The sequence below is a fragment of the Erithacus rubecula genome (genome assembly GCF_903797595.1).
Source record: "Erithacus rubecula genome assembly, chromosome: 5".
NCBI classification, from domain to species: Eukaryota; Metazoa; Chordata; class Aves; order Passeriformes; family Muscicapidae; genus Erithacus; species Erithacus rubecula.
Window position 1 is genome coordinate 31,094,180 of NC_136687.1, and position 24,328 is coordinate 31,118,507.

The following is a 24,328-nucleotide window of genomic DNA, read 5'->3' on the forward strand; positions in this document are numbered from 1 at the left end:
TCCCTGGAGAATCACAATTACCCTTTGTCTCTAGATCTGTAGCTCATCTACAGGCCATGACCCACAAGGGGCCAATTTCACCTAGATGAATACCTTAGAGCATGTGTGCATATCACTGAGTGTGAACTAAATATACTCCTAATCAAATAAAAGTGAAATGTTTTGCTTTGTACCACTTTGCAGCTAATAGAATAACTTTAAAAGTCAACATATCCTTGTCACCTGGAACCTGAAAACCAATTAACTTCTTATTGTTGCTTAAAGAAGTTACTAGTATAGCAATAAGGGATTATAATACTACTTAGTGCTTACAGTGCTTTTCATCTTCAAAGCATTTTTGCTAACATAAACTAATTAATCTTCCCAAAATGCCTGTGAGGTAGGTAAGTGTTATTATTCCTGTATTACACAAGGTAAAAAAAAAGAAAAACCACCTCTGGCAGAAGGTTATGTGCTTAGCTCAAGGCCACAAAATTATCCAGAACATACTGGCACCGTATGCTGCTTACAGAAGTTACCCACTGAAATCAGGCAGGCACTGCAGGTGGCCGTGTTTCAGCATAACAAAAAAGGATCTGTCATGATGACAATCAGGACACATCTTACACTGCAGCCAGGAAACATGAAACACTAATTCTAATATCTGCCTTAGATGTTGAGAGACACGGCTTGCACTGTCACTGAATGGTAATTAATTTGCTCATTGGGAGATCACAAAGTCACTGTTATATTTCATATTTTCATATAAACACCTTGCAAAGCAAGCTGATTCAGTTCTATTGAGAAGCACACTACTCAATAGGCAGAATCAGCTCATCAATAAAGCCCAGGTAGTGGAAAATCAAAACCTTTTTAGGTATCTATCCTTCCACTGCTTCAGACAGGTAAAAGTACTCAAACTTTAGGTTTAAAAACATGACACCCTAAATCCTTTCATCCTACAGTTGACATTTACTGTGACTAAAAAGATTAAACATTTTGCTATCCAAATGATTCATGTTGGGCAGCTAGTATTTAAAGCAATAGACTTTGGAGTCACATTACCTCAGGATGGTAGTTGCAATTAAGGTACTGGTTTCTAAGGTCTTAAAAATGTGTCCTTGACAATGTTTAATATCTTATGTAATAAAATAAAATTGTCAAAGCATACAAATCACTGTTTCAGGACCCTCTTTCACTGAATGCTGATATTTTTCTAGCACCTAAATCTAATTTTCATGGGAATAGCAGTTGAACAATAGCTGTGATATATCCACACACTGTAATATACTGCACATGGCATTACTTTTCAGCACCCAGGAATGGGTTGTCCAGCATACTCTGAAGGAAAGGAATTATTTTTCTTTACTTATTTGGTACATTCATTCTCTCTTCTAACAGCTTCAAGGAGATATTAGGGCATCTAATCTAATTTAGGCACTTAAGATTCCAGAAGAGCAAAGGTACAAAACTGTTCATAGGAATGGTTTCTCCTGCAAAACTGAAAGGGCTAGAATGAAATTAAACTGATCCTGAGACTTGGCTGACAGTGAACAGTTGTGATTGATAAACACAGTGAAGTCATTCTCACTGCCATCTAGGAAGACCAAATAACTTTACCTGCAGTCTAAATCATATTTGACTTAAACTTCCAAAAAGTAAAAATTTAACAAAACCTGCACTACTTCTTCAGGCCTTCTAATAGAAAAAGGACTCCCACAACACAGTTTTCCAATTTACACAGTTTGCAAACAGTGCTGGGATGATTTTGTAAGAAAAGATGAACATGCACAAACCTACACTGAATTGTGCCACCCATGCCTGTGGGTCAGCTTTTGCTCCATTTTTTGCACAAAATCTCACTGACATGATACATGGATCTCTGGATTACAAAAATCTTTGAAATGGAGCAGTGACTACTTTAGAGGTATTTAATAGTCCCCTCTTTAACATGCATCCCATGGTAAATAAAACAAAGGTTTTGCATGCCTGCATTTTTCTTACTAAATGAATACAAAGTTTTTCAGTTACTGCGAGTCCAGGTTTGATTCATGATGTCTTTTCAATTATATTAATATTGTTAAAATATTACCTCAACCTTTTGTTTTCCAAAAGCAATTTAAAAATACTGCTTACTTTCTGTATTTCTACTGTCCTTCCCACCTACACTTTCAGATATTTTTGCATAGCAATCTCCTATGTACTATCACACGGGAAGTGATATAAAATTTCTAAACACAGGAACTTTTCTCTGTACAACAGAGAAATTCAACTTCATACTGTCAGCTTTAATCTTGAATTGAGCAAGAGACTTGGGCATAATGCAATACACAATCATAAAATCAATCAGAGAACGGTTTGGCTTGGAAGGAACCTTAAAAATCATCTAGTTTTAACCCCTTACCAGTTGCCTCAGTCTAACTACAAGCATTTAGGTTACTGAATTCAAATAGAGAAGTACATTTAAATCAAGTAGAGGAGCACATTTAAATCAGGCTGGTCTGTATAGCTGGATAGTTCAAAGCATAAGAAAACAGGTGTCTTCACCAACACAAACAGGAGACATCCTATCATCACACCTTTAAAGTAAAAAGTCTTCCATGGAGCTTCAGCCCATGTAAAGCATGAGATTAGGTATCTTCTCAAAGATTAATACAAAATTGAGTGTCTTTTCTGAAACTACTTTCAAGGAAAAAAGGCTCATGGCCTTCACTTACAGGGTTCTCCTGTGAGGTTTATAACCAAAAAGAAAATAAAGAACTAATTTAAAAATTCTAAAAATAGTAGGCTAAATAATCCTAATCTAAAAAATTTAAAACAAAACCAGTTTTGCAACAGGTGAAGGAGCTTTAGAAAAAGAGGAGACTGCACTATACTCAAAATGTTGCCTAAATGTATCTCCAATGTCCTAAAACAGCCTACTTGCTCTTCTAGTCCTTCAGTTGGGTTTCAAAAGCAACAAGATAGTCCCCAGTTACATAATAATTTCATGTTCAAATACTTTACAATATGTTTTAAATGCTGTTTTGAGAATTATAATGACAAACATATATTTTGAGGGGAAGCCGTGTGAGGAGGGGCTGAGGTCACTTGGTCTGTTCAGCCTCAGGAGACTGAGGGGAGACCCCACTGTGGTCTCAGCTTCCTCCTGAGGGGAAGAGGAGGGGCAGGCACTGATCCCTTCTCTGTGTGACAGTGACAGGGCCAAGGGAATGGCCTGAAGCTGTGTCAGGAGAGGTTTAGGTTGGATATCAGGAAAAGGTTCCTCACCCAGAGCATGGCTGGGCACTGGAACAGCTCCCCAGGGAAGCGATAACAGCACCAACCTGACAGAGCTCAAGAGGGCTTTGGACAAGACCCTCAAGCACACAGTGTGACTTTAGGGGTGTCCTCCACAAGGCCAGGAGTTGAACTCAGTGATCCTGATGGGTCTCAACACAGAAGCATCAATGATTTTAATTCCTCCACATTTGAGACTTGTGAATCTTGCATAACTGCTCCAGTAACTTTCCAGCTGACAGTGGAAATTTCATATTGTTGTTTTACACAGTCAGGGCAGAAATTGAAACACTGGTCATGATTAATTTTTTTAATTAATTCTCAATTAAAGGAATTTATTAAAGTTATTTATTACTTTATTTACAGAATAATTTATTTTTATTTACAGAATAATTTTCCTGTTGAATTTGGAGGCTGTCAATTACGTTGTCAACAAAGTCATATATCATACTATTTTTAGGCAGGGTGGAAAAAATTACCCACAGGGAAGCATCTTTTATATATTATTTAAAAACCTTTGAAGTGACCTTGAGGACCTTTTCCACAAAATACTTCCAATGTCAGAAGCTATAAATTCTCAGACAAAGATGAATCAAAGGAATACACTACCTAAAACAAGCCCTGTATTACCTGACCCTTTCAAACCTGCAGGTAGTCCCCAAAGGGGCCAGACCAGTCTGCAGTACAGGAGGCCAATAAGCTATACAAAAAGAATTGAAAGGACAATGAGTGCAATTAAATGGGCCCAGAAGACAGTGCTGAGATCACTGAAAGGTGGAGAGTGTATTATCCATCCTCGACTGCCATTTTAGGCCAGTCGACAAGCAATTTGTTGCATATTGGCCAATATGTATTAGCCAAATACTGTGTGCTTTTCTGAAAAAAGTGAAAAGGAATAAAAATGAAGCCCCAGTGCACCATCATATGTGACAAGCCAGACCACATAACTTCTTCCAGTTTGTTATTGCTATTTAGAAAAGAATAATATTCTAGGCAGGCAGTAGTTTAAATTTAATCCCTAGTACTAAGCGCCCACACTACAGGTCTTAGAAAACTTCCTCTTGATTTTACCTCATTAAAGTAATGATGTCAAGGTGACTAATGACTTAAAAAGTAGAAAACAGTGATAACCTGAAGTTTCAGCACATCACAGAAACCCAAAACAAACAGCAGAAAGTAGAGTAGCAGCAAGCCTCAGTTACATGTGCATAAGAGAAATATTTTTATTTCCCTTGCAAACATTAGTAGGCAAAGAAGTCAACACCATCTGCCCAGCTCTAATTTTAATGTAAACTTATTTTAAATGGAACAGAGAAAACACATCAATGGAGAAAACTATTTAGATATTCTAAAATTAAGGACTGTCTCACTAGGAATAAAATTTCTAAATCTAATTTTGTTTCCACATAAAATAGGAGATAGCTTTGAAGAGAAAACTGACTCATAGGTTCACCCAGCTCTTGGCCTGGCTTTATCCTTTTAGATAGCTGGGCTACACTACTCTACACATTTCATAGCCTTTTTTTTTCCTTTACATTAAATAGCTTAGTTGTGGAAACATTGAAGTATCAGTTCCAGACACTACAGTTTTAAATCCAAAAGTGATGCATTAGTGCTGAACCCTGATTGGAGCTGAGATCAATCACTCAGAATTCCTGAGATCTAAAGGGATCTCTTGAGATCACCTAGTCCAAACCCTGTGCTCAAGCACAGTCAGCTACACTAAGGTGCAAAAGAACCATTTCAGTCAAGTTTTGAGCATCTTGATGAATATTTAGACTTCTCATGTCACTCCAGTCCTGAACTCAAAAACTCAACAGTGAGCTTTAGCAACCTACCATCTGATTATATATCAAAGATAACCACTAAAAAAAAATCATCCAACAAACCCAAACACACAAATTGGGAACTAATTTACCTTCCTCACTGAACAGTGCTTCGTTACTGCCCTTGGAAGCTAAAATATAAAAGCACTGAACTAATGAATTATGTGTATCCTCATCCATACAATGTTTCCACAAATCTATTTGTAGGGCTTGGCCTTCTTGGAACATTTGTATTTGTCTATTTTTTAATATTTTTTAAACTACATTTTTAGATGTACTGGAATGGTAAACTACTTTTGGGCAACCTATTAATGAGCCAAATACCTGGGGGTCTGTTTTTAAATTGTAAGACCTGAATGCTTCACACTTGATTCTGCAATATTGCCACTGACCCATTGTCCAACACAGGCCATTTACTTCCTGTGCATCATATATTATTTATTCCAAAGATGGTACACAATGCTTCCCCATCTTTGTAAAATGTTTGTGGAGATACAAGGGAAGTGTACTATATGTGTAGAGTATTACCAAAACTGATGAAACTGGCAAAGTAACATACTCTTCCTGCAGCAAGAATGCCTTGGAACTAATGAATTATACACTGTGAATTCAAACATCTTGCCTACCTTGTCTGGTATACTCATCTGCTTCTCTGTGGACCAAATCTTTTACCCGGTTTCCATACAGCAACCTAGAGGAATCATGATCAAAAGCTTTCAAGGTTTCACTGGAGCTGTAGGACTTCTGAGTAGGCACTCTGCACTCCTCATTCTCTGCAGAAGAGTTTGTATAGCGGCGCTCCTTGTCCCGTCTGCTCTTTGTCAGGGAGCAGTAAGGCCTCCGTTCCTTCACATCCATACTTCATTCCTTCTCTGCACACATCAGTCCAGCTCCTTTGGAAGTCTTCTCTACATTCAGCTTACATTCACCTATAATGAAATTAGAAAGACAACCACTGATGTGTTACAACGATCTCTAATTGCTGCAATTGATCTCCAACTGTCTGGAACAGAAAGATCTGCTCAACAATGTAAGGCTTGCCAGAGTTCCATGCATGATCTACCCTGATCTGAAACATTAGCAAACAAATTCTTATGAAAAACATCAACACAATACTACTCAGTTTTATACAACAGATTAAAAGATCAAAAGCAGAAAGTGATTGGAGCAGAGAATGGATTGGAAAAAGAATAGTTTTTCAGCTTTAGGAATATGTTAGTTGCCTAAGGTTTATCTGTATGTAAACCATTTTTTTCTTTTTCTGAGAAGTCTGCATGCTTTAATGGCAATCTGGCTTCTTCTGCTTGTTGGAAACTTGTGGTTTGAATGTCTGGGGTTTTATACTTTTTTGCATGAAGACTTCTATAATTTTTATTGTAATTTCAATTCAAAGAAAATTATTCTCATTAGAGAACATGCACACATAATTTCACAGCAAGCTACAGAAACAACACAGGTGATGTACAGGAAGGTTTACCCAAGCCAGTATATTTTATGTAAGCTGTGCTGGAAGGCAAGAAAATATTTGAGTTGTAAATTAAAGTCAGAAATAGCTTTTCCCCCCCCTCAAATTTTTAAGGAATATTACAGCAAGAATCACATTTCTATTACTATTTCTTTTGCTTTAATATTTAATTGACATATTTTTCAAAACAAGACATCGCAGTTTCATTTCTTGGATCCTGCACCCTCAACTAAAATATCTACATTTCTGACAGAAAGAAAGCCTGGAAGTTTTGCTTTTGCTTTTTAAAGAGAAGTGCTAAAATAAAGAATATAATTTTTTATCCTTAAACAGCTGAGAAAGCATTCTCATATTACACAGCAATACATATCACAAAGCAACAGCAAACTCCATTTGCACTCTTTTCAGCAAAAATAAGATTGCTTTATAACTCTGCCTTATTTAAAAACTTAATAGCAAATTAATTAGTTGTCATTCATTAAAATATTTTTAGAGAGTATTTAATTTACCATCGAGCCATAACTCAAGTTTCTGAACAAGAGACAGTCCTTTATCATTTTGTTTTGCAATTTCCAAAACAGTTTTTTCAATTTCTTGGCCTATGTGAAGCTCAGCTTAGATTCGAGGAAAAAGCTCCAAAGCCTTCAATTTAAGGAAATAATCTTATTTTATACTTCCAAATTTTAAGTGGTTAATTGAAATTTTTACATGATCAAAAAAAAAAAAAAAAAAATCCAAAACCAACAAAACAAAAAAACCCCCAAAACAAAAAACCAACCAAACAACAACAAAAAACAAACAAACAAACAAAACCAAATAAAAAAACCCCATAACAACAACAACAAAAAAACACCACAAAAAGAATCCAAAACCCAAACCAAACCAAACCAAACCAAACAACCAAAACCCAAACAGTTTATGAAATTTCTGACTGTTAGGATGCCTGCATGCCCAGGTAGCACATCTTTCTAGCTTATATGAAACACTCAGATTTTAAAACATTTGATTTACTAATAAATGCAAGTACTTTCCAGGAAAAATCAGTTTACTACACATATTATAAACTCTGTGTTTTATTAAAACTAAACTGAATTGTGATTTTTTTAAAACAATTACTAAGTAGTACACATGGGAATTCCTTTGCAGTGTAAAGCCTTTCTCCCCTTTCATCTGAACACGTCAAGACTTTAAAGAGCCACTAATTCCTTGTGTCTCTAAACTGCACCATGGGAAAACTGACACACACTATTCACCATCAGGAATGTTCACTAACAAAGAAGAAATAAAATTTATTTTTATTTTTATCCAAGTTTCAAAAATCCTTCATAATGTTAAAAAAAGCAAAAAAAAACCAAACCAGAACAGTACAACAAAAGCCAAGCCAACAACCCAAACTCTTATTTGCACAATGCACTTGTTACTATACCAAGTTAAAATCCTCAAAGATTTAATCTGGGCTGTAGCATGAAGCAGTACTGATCTGCTTCCCACAGAAGTCAATGAATTTAATAAGACTTCAAAAAGCAGTTCTCTGGGTTATCTATTGCCTCTCCAGGCAAAGAATGAAAAGGTTAAAAAAAAATGCAAGCTGTTTAACAGCACTGCTTTATGGAGACACTTCAGCAGTGATTACCCTGCCAGAATAATGAGGACTACTGGATTATTTGTGGGCATTTTTGGAAAAAAAAAAATAAACCAAAACAAACAACAAAACAAACCTTTTAGGTTTTAAGAACATGATCTTTTTGAATCTGGCATTATACAAAACACCTGTTTACTTTCAGCAGTTTTTAAGTTTAAAAATTTATAGTATCTCTCAGAAAGTCTTAGGAAACACTTAACATCCTCAGGCTTGTGTCTTTGAATTTATTTCATCAATGAATTAATACACATACCTAAAAGAAGACAGAATAAAAGCTATCTTAAAGATCTGTCTACAAATAAATGTTCTTTACTGTGATCAGACAACAAGCAGAAAGGGAGAAGACAAGCATATTTGCAAAACACAGAAAAAAATACCAGAATTAATGTTTAAGTAGGGTAAGTCAGCAGTGACAAATCGAACAAAAGGAGACTTGCAGATGGTTTTACTAGATTTTTACTTGTCCTATTATGAATCACCCCTTCTTTTTCCCTAGAAAACACTTCTCACACCCAAAAGAAAAGTGTTTCCAATTATTGAGAAAATTATTTTAATAAAAAACCAAGCTGTCATTTACTGCATCTATTCAGCCCCTTTCTTTGAAAGATCACTACTAAAATACTAACAAGGTTTCTCATTCAAATCTTCACAGTTTTAAATGAACCACTGCTGCACAAATTTGATCATATTTCTTTTTTCTTCTCTTCTGCTTCCTATAACATTAAAGCTGCATCTCAGGGTCTTGGCAGAGATAGCCAAATGCACAGCAATTAATTTACAAAATCAGATTAAAATCTTAAACCAAAGAGAATTAAATCTATTTTGTGATGTATTATAAAACACTTGCCTTCATCTGCAAGGAATTTTTGCCCATATGTCAATATTTATGGTCTATAAAGGTTGCTTCACCCCAAGTAAATGAAGTAATTTTCATAGAGCAATATTTACAAAGCTATTAAACTCCTAACACACTCACAAAAGGATGTCAGTTCAGCTGTGCCATACACTGCTGCATGTGTTATATTGCAATGCTAATGCAAAACAGCCAGCATGGACTACAGAAAACAAAATATTTCACTGGTGCATGGCACTACTTCAATTTCTGTGTAACACTTTTGAAAGTATAAAAACAGAGGATGCTCATGTGTGTCACTGAGCAGAGGGATGTCCCCTGACCTCTGCAGTGATCTCTGCAGTGTTAGGGGCTCCTGGCTGAGTGACACAGGAGGGTGTTCCCTGATCACCAGGCTGACAGGTCAGCTCTCACAGTCATGCTCAGCCCATTTCTCTACACGGCTTAGCTGATCACAGAATCAGAATCTACTTTCCCAGTCTCAGTCCAAATTTAAAAATGGCTTAAAACCACAAAGAGGAGATGCCAGTTTTAAAATTAATACTTAAATATTTCTTTCAACTTAATTTAGAAGGAAAGAAGAAGCAGAGAAGCTATTATTGTTGTGATCAGGTCATTGGGATCAAAGAGCTCATTCCCTTACGTGTCATTTAGGTACGTTCAGCACCTTTAGCACAATACTTCACTACCAAGTCTGGTAAGTTATGTGCAATTAGTAATAATAACAAATAAACAATGAAAATTCCTTCTTTTACTTTAAGTGTTGTAGAGACACCAAGTTTTAGTATTTAAACTGAGCATAAGGCATGTTCACAGAGAAGTGTCAAAGCTACCACAGGAGCTTCAATGACTTATGTCTCAGACATAGACAAAGCTGACTGATGTCTATTAGAAGTTTTACACTGCATTTAAAATTTACCAGGACAGCTTTACATCAGTTTCCCTTAGTCATCTGTTACAACCTGAAATAAAGTCAATGTGGCGAAAAAGAAAAAAAAAAAAAAACAAAATCAAACAAATCACAGTTACTTAACTTTTTTCTTTAAAAAACCCTTGATACTTAAGTTCTACACTGCAACACAGACATATTTTGTTAAAATGTCAAAAAGGCATTAAGGTCATGTTACAGTGTTATCCAAAACACCCAGGTACAACTTAAGTATGCCTTCAGGCATTTAAAATGTTATGGAAAAATATTGCATTTCATTCAATACCTTGAACTATGAGTTCCTCAAAGGGTTGCTGCAGTTTGGCAGCAGGATGGCAATCGTGCCATAGGTACACAGTGCTCCCTCCCCATCTCTTGGAGACAACTTCTCCCAGCATTAAACATTATTCAATGAACATCAGTGTACTTAACTAAGAAGTCTAAATATACCTCAGTATTTTATGTCCTTTGATATCTAAAAACCTACAGAAACATGAAATAGTAAACAGGTAGGAAATAAAATATGTCTGTTGCCAAAATGACAAGATAATTGTATAGAAAAGATGATGTCACTGCTTGGGTTGATTTATGTATCTAGTATAGTCCCTTTCAACATCTATATCCATTCTAGGCATCTTCAAAAATCCAAAGCTAAACTGGAATTAGTTTTAAGAGTAATGACTGTCATTAATATATACAGAGCTGGAATAGAAAATATTAAAAAATAGAAAGATAAAATTTTTTCTCTGTTACAGGAGAACAGTAAGAGAATTTGAAATACAAGGAAGCACAAATGAGATCTCTCCTCCTCAGTCTCAAGGAGGAGAAGCAGCAAGGAAAGAAGCAGAGGCCAACAAAACTGAGACAGGGAAGGAACTTATGTATTACACACCACAAGCTTCTTTCTCAACATCTAAATCTAAAAACTTAGGCATTCCAAAGAATCACAGTACTCCCAGATGCAGAAACCTACATTATTATTGAATTATTGCTGTTTTTGTTAATTAATTACCATTATTACAAATGAAGAATCATTGATCTTTCCACAATGACTCCTAGGTGAAAGCACAATCTGAACACTTGCTTAGAAGGGGGCCAAATCTGCTTTCATGATTCTACATAAATACAAGCAGTGCAAGAATCCCAAGATTTCTGGGAGAAGAAGCAGGCTTGAACTTCTATCTGGAATATGAGCAGAGGATTTCAGAGGCTGAGATCTAAGACAGTGCCTGTTCTCTGCATTGACAACAGCTGCTGAAAATAGCATCTAGGCAGTGCTGCTCAATAGATACATGTCTGCAAATGTCATTAATTTAATTTAATAATAATTTCCTTTGTACCTGTAATTGTTGATCAGGTTAAATGAATGTAAATATTGCATTAGATACAAACTGCACTAGGTGTAATATATAACAGTTTCTTAATAGCAGAAGAACAAAGCAAAATTCAACTGATATATGTTAACAAATAGATTAAAAAGCTTAGGTACAATATGCAAAAATTAAGAACATCTTCAGTCCATGAAAAAAACCATCACAATTCACACAACTAATCACCCATAAAACCTATTACAAACAAATACTAAGAAAAACTCAAAAAGCATAAAAGAGTGATGAAATTTCCACTTCAATGGCTGATAAAGTGAGATATGTCAGAAATCAACTGAGCTGGAAAAATGACACTTTGAAGAGGTGCTTAGGATGATCTGTAGCCATGGTGTGCCATTAGTCAAACTGATGACTCTTAATACATGGACATTTCAGGTCATCATATCTAGAAACTCACTTCTTAATATAAAAAGTCTGTTCCAGGGTAGAAACTAGAAAGAATGCGTCCCAAGACAGCCTTCATAAGGAGGAGTGAGAAACAGATGGCCTGCCAGACAAACAGTTCACAAACTAAAATTTAGAAGAAGCCTCCTTAAGTCACTAACCCTATATTTTAAAATCAAATTAAAAACAAACAAACAAAAAATTTCAGCAAAAAAGTAGCAAAACACATATGCAAAAAAAGGGTAGTAAGACAAGTAAAAATTATTTTGTATTTTCCTGCACCAGGCAGGGGAACAGAACACTCATCTAACATCACAACAGGATGCAATGTTAATATAGAAGTTACTTTACATAGTCTATCTAAAAATCTTAATTACATTAGAGACAGAATAAACAAAAAAAATAAATGTACTCTACCTTCATTACAGAAGTTTCCTGCAATAAGAGTCAGGAAAATCAGCAAGATAAAGAGTTCTGCAGCATCCTGATTAGTCACAGAGGTTGATGTTTGTATAATAATATCGATGCCATTACTTAAAATTGAAATCCTTGGGAGTTGAGGGAAAGAGGGAAAGAACATCTCATACTTTCCTTCATATGGGCAGAAAGGCAATGTAATGATGGGAGTCAAGGGAGCATTTCTCAGGATTGCATTTCCCTGGGAGGGTTATGAGGACCATTTAGAAGCACTTGAGATGGAGCTACAGCTATTTCTGCATGCCAGAAGCCCCTCCACAGCAAGGCTACAAACCTTAAGGCAAAACTGAAAATAACCCCAAGCTGGCCACACAGATGCAGCCTGGGGCTGTGCTGGTTATTCTGTCACCAAGCAGGGCCTGCAGAAAACCCACAGCTTCCAGGGAGGGAGGGCTGAGACACTGGACCAGCTGGGACAGGTTCAGTACAGGGCTACACTGACAGTTTCTGTTCCTCCTTTGGAACATTTGGAACACTCCTCCTCATTTGGAGGAATGGCTTGCAGAAACTGTCATGAACCCTGACCTTGAGCAGAAGCATCTACCTCTAATTTGGGGGATTTGTATAAAAAGTGTTTTGTCTTCAGGTCTAAAAGAGCTATGTGACAAAGGGAACATGAAGACCAAAAGAGTAATAATACAGTGTGCTCCTTTAGCAAGAAGGAGGGGGAGAATATGTGATGAAAAGACAGAGGGAAAAGGAAGTTAAGAGAGCAGAAATGCTGCAGCATGAAAAAAAAATTGCTAACAAAACAAGCTCAAGACACAAAGGGGAGAGAGAAGCACTCAGTAGCACTCATTATGGCAACACTGGGGAACACAAGCAACACAGCAAACCTAGCAAGAGAAAAGAATTGAAGAGAAAAAACAAGTGGAGGAAGAGAACAAAGAAGATTTCAAAAGGGAAGAGCTCCGTGACTCATTTACTTCATCACAAAGTATTAATCTCATAGAACCAGGGCTGGGCAATTTATTACTCAGCAACTAAAAAGGCCCAAGTACTTCCCTCTACATCTAAAAACTTGAAATTATTTCTTTATGCCATCATCTCCTTCTCTTATCCTCTTTTACACACTTTTTTTTTTTTCCCATCACTGTGTTCTTACTCAACCTATCTTAAGGGCAACCTAATATGTGAAAGTATAATTCCTTCTTGAATTATGTCTCCCAAATCTACTTTTGCACCTGCTCAGAGCTGTTCCACAGAGTCCTCTTTTGTTGTGGAACAAATACACAGGAATCTAGGGATTTTTAAAACTAAAACAAGTGGGATGGAGCATCTGACACAAGAACAACATATAACAAACCATGAACATCAGCAGAGGTGCTACAGTCCCTGAGTCCCCAAGCAGGGAGCACAGAACAGTCATTTCTGTATTTCTGTTTGGAGAACAAAGCTCTCAGTATGTCAGCTTCACCATCTGAACAGGCTGTCGATCATTCAAGTCCCCCTTCAACAACTCAGAGTTAATTTCAAACAATTTGACAGTAGTGAGGTTTCAAAAACGATAGATCTCTCAAGTCACCATAAGGGAAATGAAGTATATTACATGTGACATGCAAGAGCTGGGCATGCAGTCACAAGGCTGAGCTGAAAATATTACTGTGAAGGTGTCTGGAAATGAAAGGAGGACTTGAGGAAACTGAACAAGGATGTCATTGAGGATACATGGGAGGGGGAATAAAAAAAAGCTACGTGTTGGTGCTGAAGCCATTGCTCTGGTTGCATGACATAGTATACACATGCAGCATCAGGCTTGGTTTTCAAGTACAGCTTCTCATAGTGAAAACTGAAATTCCACATAAACAGGAATCATGCACAAGATTTTCCTTTCCCTTATGATCTGACAGGTAACCAGATTTTTCAGTCCCAGTCTCATTATAATGAGGATATTGTTGCAGCCTGGTAACCTGGAGAATTATTTAGTGACTCATCTCTATAAAGAATGACTAGTAAGATTTTTAAGGCATGCTGACAATTGTTTTAGTGCCCAAGAACTTGGTTTTGTTCAAAGTTATCCCCTTGACTTTCTCAACTAGCAACAAATCAAAACCATAAAGATACAAACAAGAAAACCCCCAAACATTATGAAAAATCCCCACAGAAACAAGCACTCCATATTCATACTGTCACAAAACTGACTCACTACTCCTAATGCAGAAGTGTAAAAATTATTTAGAAATGCCACCATAAGATGTAGTAAAGTACTGTTTAACTTGATTATGTTCACATTAGCAATCCCTACTACTGTATTTAACTATCCCATCTATTCAGATGGTATCAGCTGTCATGTGTTCCTCTATACTCCCCAGGTTCCTGCTTCCCTCTCTGCACAAGCTGTGTCCTCTTGTCACAACCTCTAATTGTCTCTTCTTTAGCACAATCCAACATCAGCAGACAGTAAAGGCTGGAGGTTGTTTGCCCTGCTGGATCACTTCCTTTCTGTAATCCCTGTTCTAACTCTCTTTCAAAGCATCCCTTTTATTACATCAGATTTTTTAGCCTTACCTTAAAGGTCATACAAAAACTTTTTGTCCTGTAATCACCCCATTCCACTCTCACCTCCCAGGTTTTGTCTCCAGTTTCAACAGAACTAAGACTTTTGATTAGGGCAAACAAAAGAATAATGCATTTTAAAAATAAGTTATTTGGCTAATTATGTGAGACACAAAATTTCCCACAGTAATTATTTGTTCAAAGGACCAAATTGCTCTCTGGAAGTGTCCACACAGCCTAGTTTGGCATGACCCCACCTGATTGCCAACCAAGATCCTCTCTCATAACTACTTAAAAAACAATTAACCCTTAATAATTCAAAGCCTCCTTTGGGAAGCAAGGGAAGTAGGACAAAGAACTGCCTCCTGCTGCCCCCCTCTTCCCCTGGTGTGTGTTACTTGTAGGTAAAGCACCTGGCTGTGCTTCCACACGCTGCCAAATTTCAACCATGGAGATGGAGCTGACCTGCTGCTGGAGAGCCCAGTGATAGCACCTGCACTCCCATGTCAGAGAACCAAGTCCCAACTTTAAAATATGCTTAAATGCCAAATGATTTCAGTTTTGCAAAATAAGCACAAGCTTCTACAGGAACTACTGAGCAGCCTCATATTAAGCTTTTGGAAGAAGTTGCTTCTTTAAATCCTTTAAATTACCACTTCATTCAGAATTCACTCAGAATTTCTTAATACACAATTAATTAAAAATCCTTCTAACTAAAGTAACAATTTACTTCAGCAACAGATCTGAAGGTGACCTTCAAATTATGGGCTACTTCTATTGTTAACAATATAATGAAAATTTGGCTTCCTTCTCCAAACACATGGACAATTAACTGTAACTGAATAATGAAAATAATTCCCAATTATCACCTAAATCCTTTTAGAGCCAATAGGAGTTTGTAGAGGAGATCCATAGCTCAGTCACATCAGAACTAAACAATATGTAATTGTATGTTTTATCAAGTAAGTTTAGCAAGAAGAGATACAAGACAAAGCCAAGAATACTGGAAGCTTCCACTCATTTTCAGGACACAGAAGCACAATCAGAAGAAGGAAGAGCATCTTTGCTACGGTGACAATTAAGATGCCTCAGACAAGTCCATATGGACTGCATGGGTGAATAAGCAGGTAGTTTAATTTCTATCCTTTTTCAAATATTTCTAATTCCTTTTTAATATGAAACACAAAGTGGAACATCCATATTTTTTACATAGCCTTATACTTAATATGAAACTACTAGTGATTTTCTTATTCTGTTTTTAAGGGCAAAACCATCAGTTCCAGTATAGGCACTTCCAAGCATTAACTTTTTGCTGAATTGTCTAGATACTTGAGATAGTTCTGTGGAAACAAAGAAGGCATGAGATGCATGAGAAGATAGGGTCTAAAACCTTTCTTGATCTACACAATGAAGCAGAGGGGTTCACGGCCCTCCTAAAGTGAAGAAATCTAGAATAGTAGAAAATCCAAGATGAAGTTCTTTAACTATATTAGCTATGCTCAGAAGAATTGTAAAAACTTGCAGAAAAAAAAAATAAAAATCAATCCTGAGGGGTGGTGCAGGACCAAAGAAATGCAGGCATTAGAAAAAGAAGGAAATCCCTTACACCTGCACCTGAATTTGGTGGCATCAAAATCTTTTTTGTGTTTGCACACAACTCAAGAACATGCTTAAAACCACAATACTGAGAGATCTGGTCTGTACTGAAAAATTCTGGCAGCATGGTTGAATTTACTAGAAGTCATAGCTTAAGCTAGCACAATCTATTGTGCAGATGCAGCGATGCTGACAGAAGAGTGCACTTTCAAAACCACTGATGTAGATAAGCTCTGAGACTGGAGCCGTTCTGATTAATATCATAGGCTCTTAACGCACCCAGGTGAAAGGATGAGCACACCCAGCAGGGTGAATGAAGGGGTTCAGGCTGCTCAGCTATCATTTCTGGACATACTCATCTTCTGGGGAGGGCTCATTCAGCTGGGAACAATGAATGTGCTACTCCACACCTTCGATTCATGCCCAGACTGCCTGGTAGTGCTGCACGGAGCTGCCAGGTAGGATTAGTAATATAATTTCTGTGTTGAAGTTAATTGAGGCTTCCAAGAAGCAGGCTTCTGAAAGAAAATGATTTAACAGAGGTGCTTTGCTGGTACTGGTAGAGTTTATCTTTCATATGGGGGAACAGAAGAGATAAAGGAAATCTTAATATTCCTTTTTGTCAGCTGAGGTCTCCAAATAACTGAATAGAAGTAAATGTAATCAAAGAATTCTTACATACATTCAACAAGCAGTGCAAACAAAACTCAGAAAAAGAATCACAGCTGTAACTGAGAAAGACAGACTTCTACAGAGAGTTTGAAACATACTGATGAAGACTAGAGCAAAGAAGGTTAAAGAGAGATTGGAAAGTTAAGAGAGATTTTATAGCTCTGTGGAATGATTAGACAGATACCTATCAAATCTTAACCCATTTGCAGATCTTACTTAATGCTTAAAAAGCTTAATTGAACACTACAAAGCCAATGAAATGTCTATGTGCACATATATGAACATATATAGATGTTTTACATATATATATATATATATATATATATATATATATATATATATACATGAATAAAAACCACAAATGAAAGACATGCTATAGGGAAAGTATTATTACTAGTACTTGTCTCCTAAATCTAAAGTAGCAAAACACACTATGTAGCTAACCTAAATCAGGACAGCCTGGAAAAGGGATGTTCCTAATCTAACTCCCCTTGGCTTTCAGCAACTGTATATTCTAAACCACCAAGATGCTGATAAATTGTCAATTCACAAACTTATGGTAAAAGTGGCCAGATCAAGACCACTAGGGAGTATTGGAGGGACAAGGCAGGAAGGTTCTTATACCCATGTAAGTTAAGTTTTTCAGCAGTGTCTCTTCTGTCTCCTCTGAAGAATAACAGGAGATCTTCCTCATTAAAAAAAAAAAAAAAAGCATAGAAGTTTTTAAATGTAGGTTACAAAGCCATTAGTAAAATGTGCAAAATACTATTGAGGAGAAAAAAATTCTATGCTGGTTTTAGACTTTGAAGCTAGAAAAACATAAAACTAATTGCTTGCAAATTCCTTTTATCTCTTCAGTCAACCAAAATAAAATTTATTACAGGAACAAAACCAGCATCACTAAAAATAGTGAAAAGTTGATAATTATGTATTGATCTGTATTTCCTTGCCTGTTATTCCCTTAGGATTTCTCTGTGCCTAAGGGAGAAATTAGAAGCTTTTGGCAAAGGTGCCAGATTTAACAGGGGCTGCTGCCTGAGAAATACTGTCTATCAGCAAGTCAAAAATGTTGCTGTGACTCTGCATCTTCCATCTCCTATGTAAAGCATTTACCTTTCACAAAAACATGGTATGATCAGCAAAACCACTACAGGCTGGTATATGACTCTGATTTAAAAGCACTCACTGTCCTGCAGAATTGTTAAATTAGAGACTGTGCCACAGTGATTCAGTAACAGCTACAATATAAGAAAGGAATGAGGTTGTTCCTTACCTCACCAGGGCATCAGTCCTGAACACTTGCACAGACCAGTTCAGTCTGTGCCATGCTTGAGACAGGACACAGCACAGTTTCCTTGGAAAGCAACCTCAGTCTCAATTTCTGAATTCAATTGAATTTCTGAATGCCTTATCCATAAATCATGAAGCAGGTTGGCTTCCTCAAATGAGGCATAGTTCAGAGTCACAAAGTGCCATTCGCCAGAATCCTGGTGATAAAATTCTAGAATATGGGTCTTCATGCAACCACAGGGGAAAAAAAAACCAAAACCACAACTTGGGAGTCTTTTGAGGGAGTCTATATTCTCTCAATGGGCTGAAGACACGACAAAATGGATTTGGCAGATACTTACATGAAATTCAGTTTAAAACTTACTGAAAATAAAAGAAATAAAATAAACAAGAAAAACCGTTCTTTTTAAAAAGCAAAATGAGGGACAATAGCAATTTAATAGCCATCCCTTCCTTTCTCTCCCCCTTGCAGATGTTCTCATTCACTCATCCAAGATGACCAACCCTGGATCCTGGCACTGTGCAGCCTAAAAGGCCTGAGCACCCCTGGGATAATCCCACCCCTCTCCTGCTGAAGCTGGGTCTTGGTGCAGCACACAGGATGGTTCTGAGCCTGAGGGAACAACAAGCAAGGTCTGATAGGGTTTGGAGAAAACAGGCAGTACAGCATTAGCTTATTGCTTGTATCTTCTTTGCTATAGCATGAAAAAAAGACCTTTTTTAGCCAGATTTTATTAAGTTTCTGACCTGCAGCTATGACTTCAGTCAGTCTGCTTTGAGTGCATTTAGTAGTGTTGACCGACACAGTTCTCTCAGACAGAAAATACAAGACAGATGCTCATGATTTCAGAAAGCTTTAATCTAATTTTATTTCTATATATGAAGTAGCATAATAAATAGGATTCTTGTCAATGCTGGTGAAAGGCCAGAGGCTTTGCACTGACTGGACAGTGCAGGGTCTCAAGAGCTGTCTGGGCTTGTCTTCACCTGTCTGGTTTTAACAGTTGCCAGGTGGTTGAGCAATTATTGCCTGGCCTGACCCCAAAAACACAGAGGGAACATCTGACACCCTGTAGTAGTCACTGGGTAACAGGAAGAGCTCTTTATGTCACCTGAGGCTGGGGAATGCTTTGAAGAAAACCTTAAAACCCAGGCTGGGGCCTGATGCAAATAAAGCAGGCTACAATAAGGCATATAAAACCAGCCCTAAGTGGACCTACACCAAGTGAGATGCCAGACCCCCTGTGAGCACCATGCTCCCTGCAGTGGAACGCACAGAATGCTGGTGACTTCATGGAAACACCTCCCCACCTGCCATTTTATTTCCACCCTCACAACCCAGAGGAACAATTAACACCAAAAATGGCAGGCACTTGGACGTTCTGTTTAACACTCTTAAGTGTATTTTTGCAGATACTTATAAGCTTTTATACACTCTATGGAGTGTAACAATGTTGAAAGATTAACTGGACCACTAAGAAAGTCTCAGTTCACTATCTATGGCATGTGCCTTTTAAGTTAAGAAGATTCAGACTGTATCTTTAAAGCTCCCTTTCCCATCCACAAGGAACAGTTTTTTAAAGGAAAGAGAGAGCTGTAAAAGCCTTGGAAGGTTTTTAAAAACTTGATTTCCTCAGAGATGTAGACATTAACTTTCCAGTCCCTTTGCAGAGCTTTTCCCCTACTTTTCCCATATGCAAAACCTTTGTCTTTAGTAATTCACAGTGGAGAATAACAATGAAAATGGATGCAGCCACACAAGCTCTCATTTGGGCAACAGCAATCTGACTGATGAGTGATGTGTTATGGGACATTAATGACATGCTAAACCATGATATAATTATTACACACTGCATCCAAGTTCCTACTTTCCAATTTTATAATAATTAGCATCAATATATTACAGAATTTGAAAAAGAGAAGAAACTGTAGAGAATATGGTACTAAATTTGATCTGTTGAAACAAAGGATTTTTGAAGACTCATCATTAGAAGATAACTATTTTGAGGAAACTAAAAACAGTCTGTATTTTAGGTAGGCAAAGCTATTCATGGCATCAAAAAAAGCCTTACCTTCCACCGTGTACCAGTTATAACCAAGACAATCTCACTATCTTTGTTTCAAGCTCATTTTGCTACTATGGATATTAATTTATTGTTTTAGATAAATAGGTAATTTTTATATCTAGTAATTACATTAGAGGTTAAAAGGTCTGCTTTATTACTAACACTAATCAACTCATTGGGATTACTCACTGGAACAGCAAACCCTTTTCACAAATGTTCTTTGTTCCATTACTGCGTAAAACCTGTGATTAATATTAACCTTTATTTCAACACTGATCCTTACAAAATTCCGAAGAAAATAGTCTCTTTCTCGATTCTTTGGAAGAAAATGCTCTTTCTCCCACAGATCTTAAATATTCAAATCCCCAAAGACTGTTTTGTGAAATGAATCCTTTGATGAGCCTCAGAATAAGGCATTTTAACAAAATAAGTCACCCCTGGCTTGATAGTCTGCTGCTACCACCGTTGCTAACAATTATAACCTTCCAGCACTGTGAATAATTCAGAAACTCATCTGTTCCATTCAGTGTAAAGACAATGTTGAAAGAAAAAGGTCACTTTTTTCCCCTCTTCCAACCACTGACTTATGTATCCCAGCACTGGTCTGATCGCATGATACACCTAGTGTTTGACATGCATCCCCTGACAGCTTCTTAACAGCAGTTAGTCTGTTTAGCTTAGACTCCAGAAATAATAGGAGCACAAAGGACTGACAAGTTTCAGCAGTTATACACAGAGTACCAGCACTCATGTTTGCAGTAGCTATTTCAGACACTCACTGTACAGGGGGACTAATGTTAATTATAAAACATACAGATGCCAGCATATGTATTGTAACTGGGCAATCTGGTACTGATGCACAGAAGCAGTGGCACTTGGTAAACATTTCTTAAACAAAAGTATGAGCAGTACAATCACCTGTTTCCCAAAGAATAACACTTGAAAACACACAGCTCAAAGCCTTTTTTTGAAAAGGCTTTAAATTCAGTTCTACTTCCTCTTTAATCTTGTGGTTAACAAGGACATGGAAGACTGTCAATTTATACACATACAATATGCAATTTTATTTGGAAATTATATCTATCAGAGCAAAACAGACTCATGCAATATAGTATTTAAGGAGTTAATTACTTGAAACTTCTCCTCCCTTCACTTAAATAGCCTTTTCATTTTGCCAAACAAGCTTATTTTAAATACATACACAAAAAATATTATAATTCATATTTCAAAAAAGATGAATTAAAACTCTCACATTGTATTGAATACATCCACATGCACTGACCCACAAGTTTGTGTTTAACCATGAGAAAAGCTAGAACATCCTTTGACCTTAAGCATTTTTACCCATCTCTTTCATTCTTTTCCTCTGGCTGAAATCAATTCAATTGTCAAGGAAGATGACCACTTAAAGGCAAAGGAAAGATTTTGAAGCTCTCTTTCTTAAATAAAAAGCAAAACCTAAAAAACCCCCAAACACTCTCTGCAGGGAACAAACTACCCTGCTCCCCAAATCCTAGTGTTCAAATAAGGTCTAGCAGGTCATGCTTTGTTACCTGACATCTTTCCCCCATTTCCTTCTTCCTCACCAAATAACTTCAGATACATCACAATGTCAAATTTGGTCTCCCAGTTTTGCTGAAGGACTTTTCAATGTGTTCATTACTGAGATCAATGAACTCCTCTCTCAGGCTTCAGCAGAAAGAAAGGCAGCACTCTATCCTGAGAATGGTCAACTTTGTCCCAAATGTCCTTCTCCCAAAACCACCTCCCTAAACATGGCTAAAAATTATAAATTTCACAAAAATTTAAAAAAAAAACCAAAACCAAACAAAAAAACAACTAACCAAACAAACCCCGCTTGTGTTTGCACTTACTTTTAATTTTTTTTTAAATACTTTCTTGAGAGAAAATAAAGCAAATAGATATTTGTCATTCTGACAGCAGGACAAAGCCTCTGTTTCTAATTTAAAAGCTCCCTATATATCTCAAGTCTATACAGACTATCACAAGCATGCCAAAGAGTCAAAAGTGGTTATAAACTTCCCACCTTTCACATGCTGCATGTTTGCCATCTCCCATTGCAAACATCCTGTCAAAAGAGTAATCCAGACAGTCATAAATCACTTCTTGATCATTTTGTATGGTCATCTCAGCATCTCAAAAAAAATTGCATTATTACCATGTGAAGTTCTGGATTATCTCAGGTACTGAAATATTCTAAAAAAACATTCAAGCTTCTTTGCACAACTCTAGGAAAACAAGATATTCTTCTTTATCTGCTAAAGAGGAACAATTCAAATACCTGCTCTGTTCTTTTGGTAGAATTTACATATCCATTTATTCTAAATGATTCAGCAATTTTAAAAAAAGGAGGTTTTTTTTCTCTTCAGACAGGCATCCTGCCTGAACATCCCATGTACAGAGAGAATATTGGGGGCCGTTAGTCTGCTCTCCTACCAATTAACAGAGCATCTACTGCACTTGAAAATGGGAATCAGATGAACTCCTGTTCACAAAAGGCAGCTGCAGGCTCTCCTTAGCCACACAATCTACAGAATCTTAGAATCATTAAGGATGGAGAAAAACTCTAAGATCATTGAGTCCAATAGTTAAGCTACAGTCAAATCCACAATAAAAATGTGCCTCCAAGTGCCACATCTGCATTTTTTTAAATACCTCCAGGAATGGTGACTCAGTACTTCCCTGAGCAGCTTCTTCCAGTACTTGACAACCTTTTTGGTGAAAAATTTGTTCTGATAACCAATCTAAACACTCCCTCCCCCCAGCAAGGCTTAGAACTTGAGGCTGTTGCTTCTCATTTTCAAATACTTCAGCCTTAGAAGCCAGCCTGACTCTTCAGGACAAAACACTACCCCTAAAGGACAAGACAGAGTGAGATGACCAGTATACAGAAGATATATTTAGAAATTCATACCACATGTTCAGCAAATTACTGCAGCTATTTAGCTTTTATAAATTAGAGACAAAAAAAAAAATAAAAAAAGACAAAACCAAAGCTCAGTAAAGACTATATTCGATGCATCATTAAGCACAGCAACTCTTATTTAGACCAAGACTTTTAACTGAGGAATTGAAGTAAGTCTCTTATTCTAGTGTTTTGTCTCAAGGCAATAACAACCAATCACATCACTGTGCTCTGTGAAATTACTGGTGATTTTAGGAAAGGAAGTCAAAAGTGTGGGTTTCTTATACTTCTGCTGATGAAGAGTGAAAGAAACCTGAACAGCTGAGCAAATGAGACAATTAATCTATAATTAATCTATACCATTAACTTTACTTGTCCAGTTCATAACCTGTCCTCTGGGCTACTGTGATAAACACAGATAACCAGTGCTTAGGAACATGGATTTCTTTATTGGAAGTGCTTACCATCAGTAATTTTCAAGGCATACCATATTGAAAGGGAAGGCAAACAAAAATAGAGAGCTAAGAATTTATCTTCAGCTGTAAACAAGAAATACTGGCTGGTGCAATGACTGCCATGTACAATACATTTATTGCTTTATAAGCCACACAACATGTACCAATGCAAATTATACTAAGAAAAAAATATCAATTAAATAATTCTAAATTGTTAACACACAGCCAGGGCATACAGTAGAAACATTCATGCAATCATGTATCAATTTTGATACATTTTTTATTTTTTTCTATTAAAACTATTGCCTGATTGTTTGATAAACATCTAAGAAATAGATACACAACTGTCTGTTACATATCAAACCAATTAAAGCATCTCAGTTTAAGGTTCATTCCTAAGTATGGAAGTAACATGAAAACACTGATGAATGATGGAAAATGCCTACATGAAACATTTGCATTGTTACTTGCTTTTAAGTTTGTGAGTTCTGTGAATGCATTATCAACATAAAGTCTTAAAATATATTTGTATTTGTTATTTCAGAGATTCCCACTGTCTCCTCCTAATACGTTCATACTGTGCATTGTGTGCTAAAACCTGGAAGA

General features: G+C 36.8%; 1 protein-coding gene across 2 annotated transcripts in view; it reads right to left on the reverse strand.

Moving 5' to 3' along the window:
• TENM3 (teneurin transmembrane protein 3) overlaps window positions 1-24,328 on the reverse strand; it is a 960,849-nt gene that overhangs the window by 306,057 nt on the left and 630,464 nt on the right. For both annotated transcript variants that reach the window (XM_079305926.1, XM_079305927.1), the window contains exon 8: window positions 5,711-6,013. In XM_079305926.1, the coding sequence (XP_079162052.1) occupies window positions 5,711-5,942 (232 nt within the window). In that variant the 5' untranslated portion in view covers window positions 5,943-6,013. The remainder of the gene's footprint in view (window positions 1-5,710; window positions 6,014-24,328) is intronic.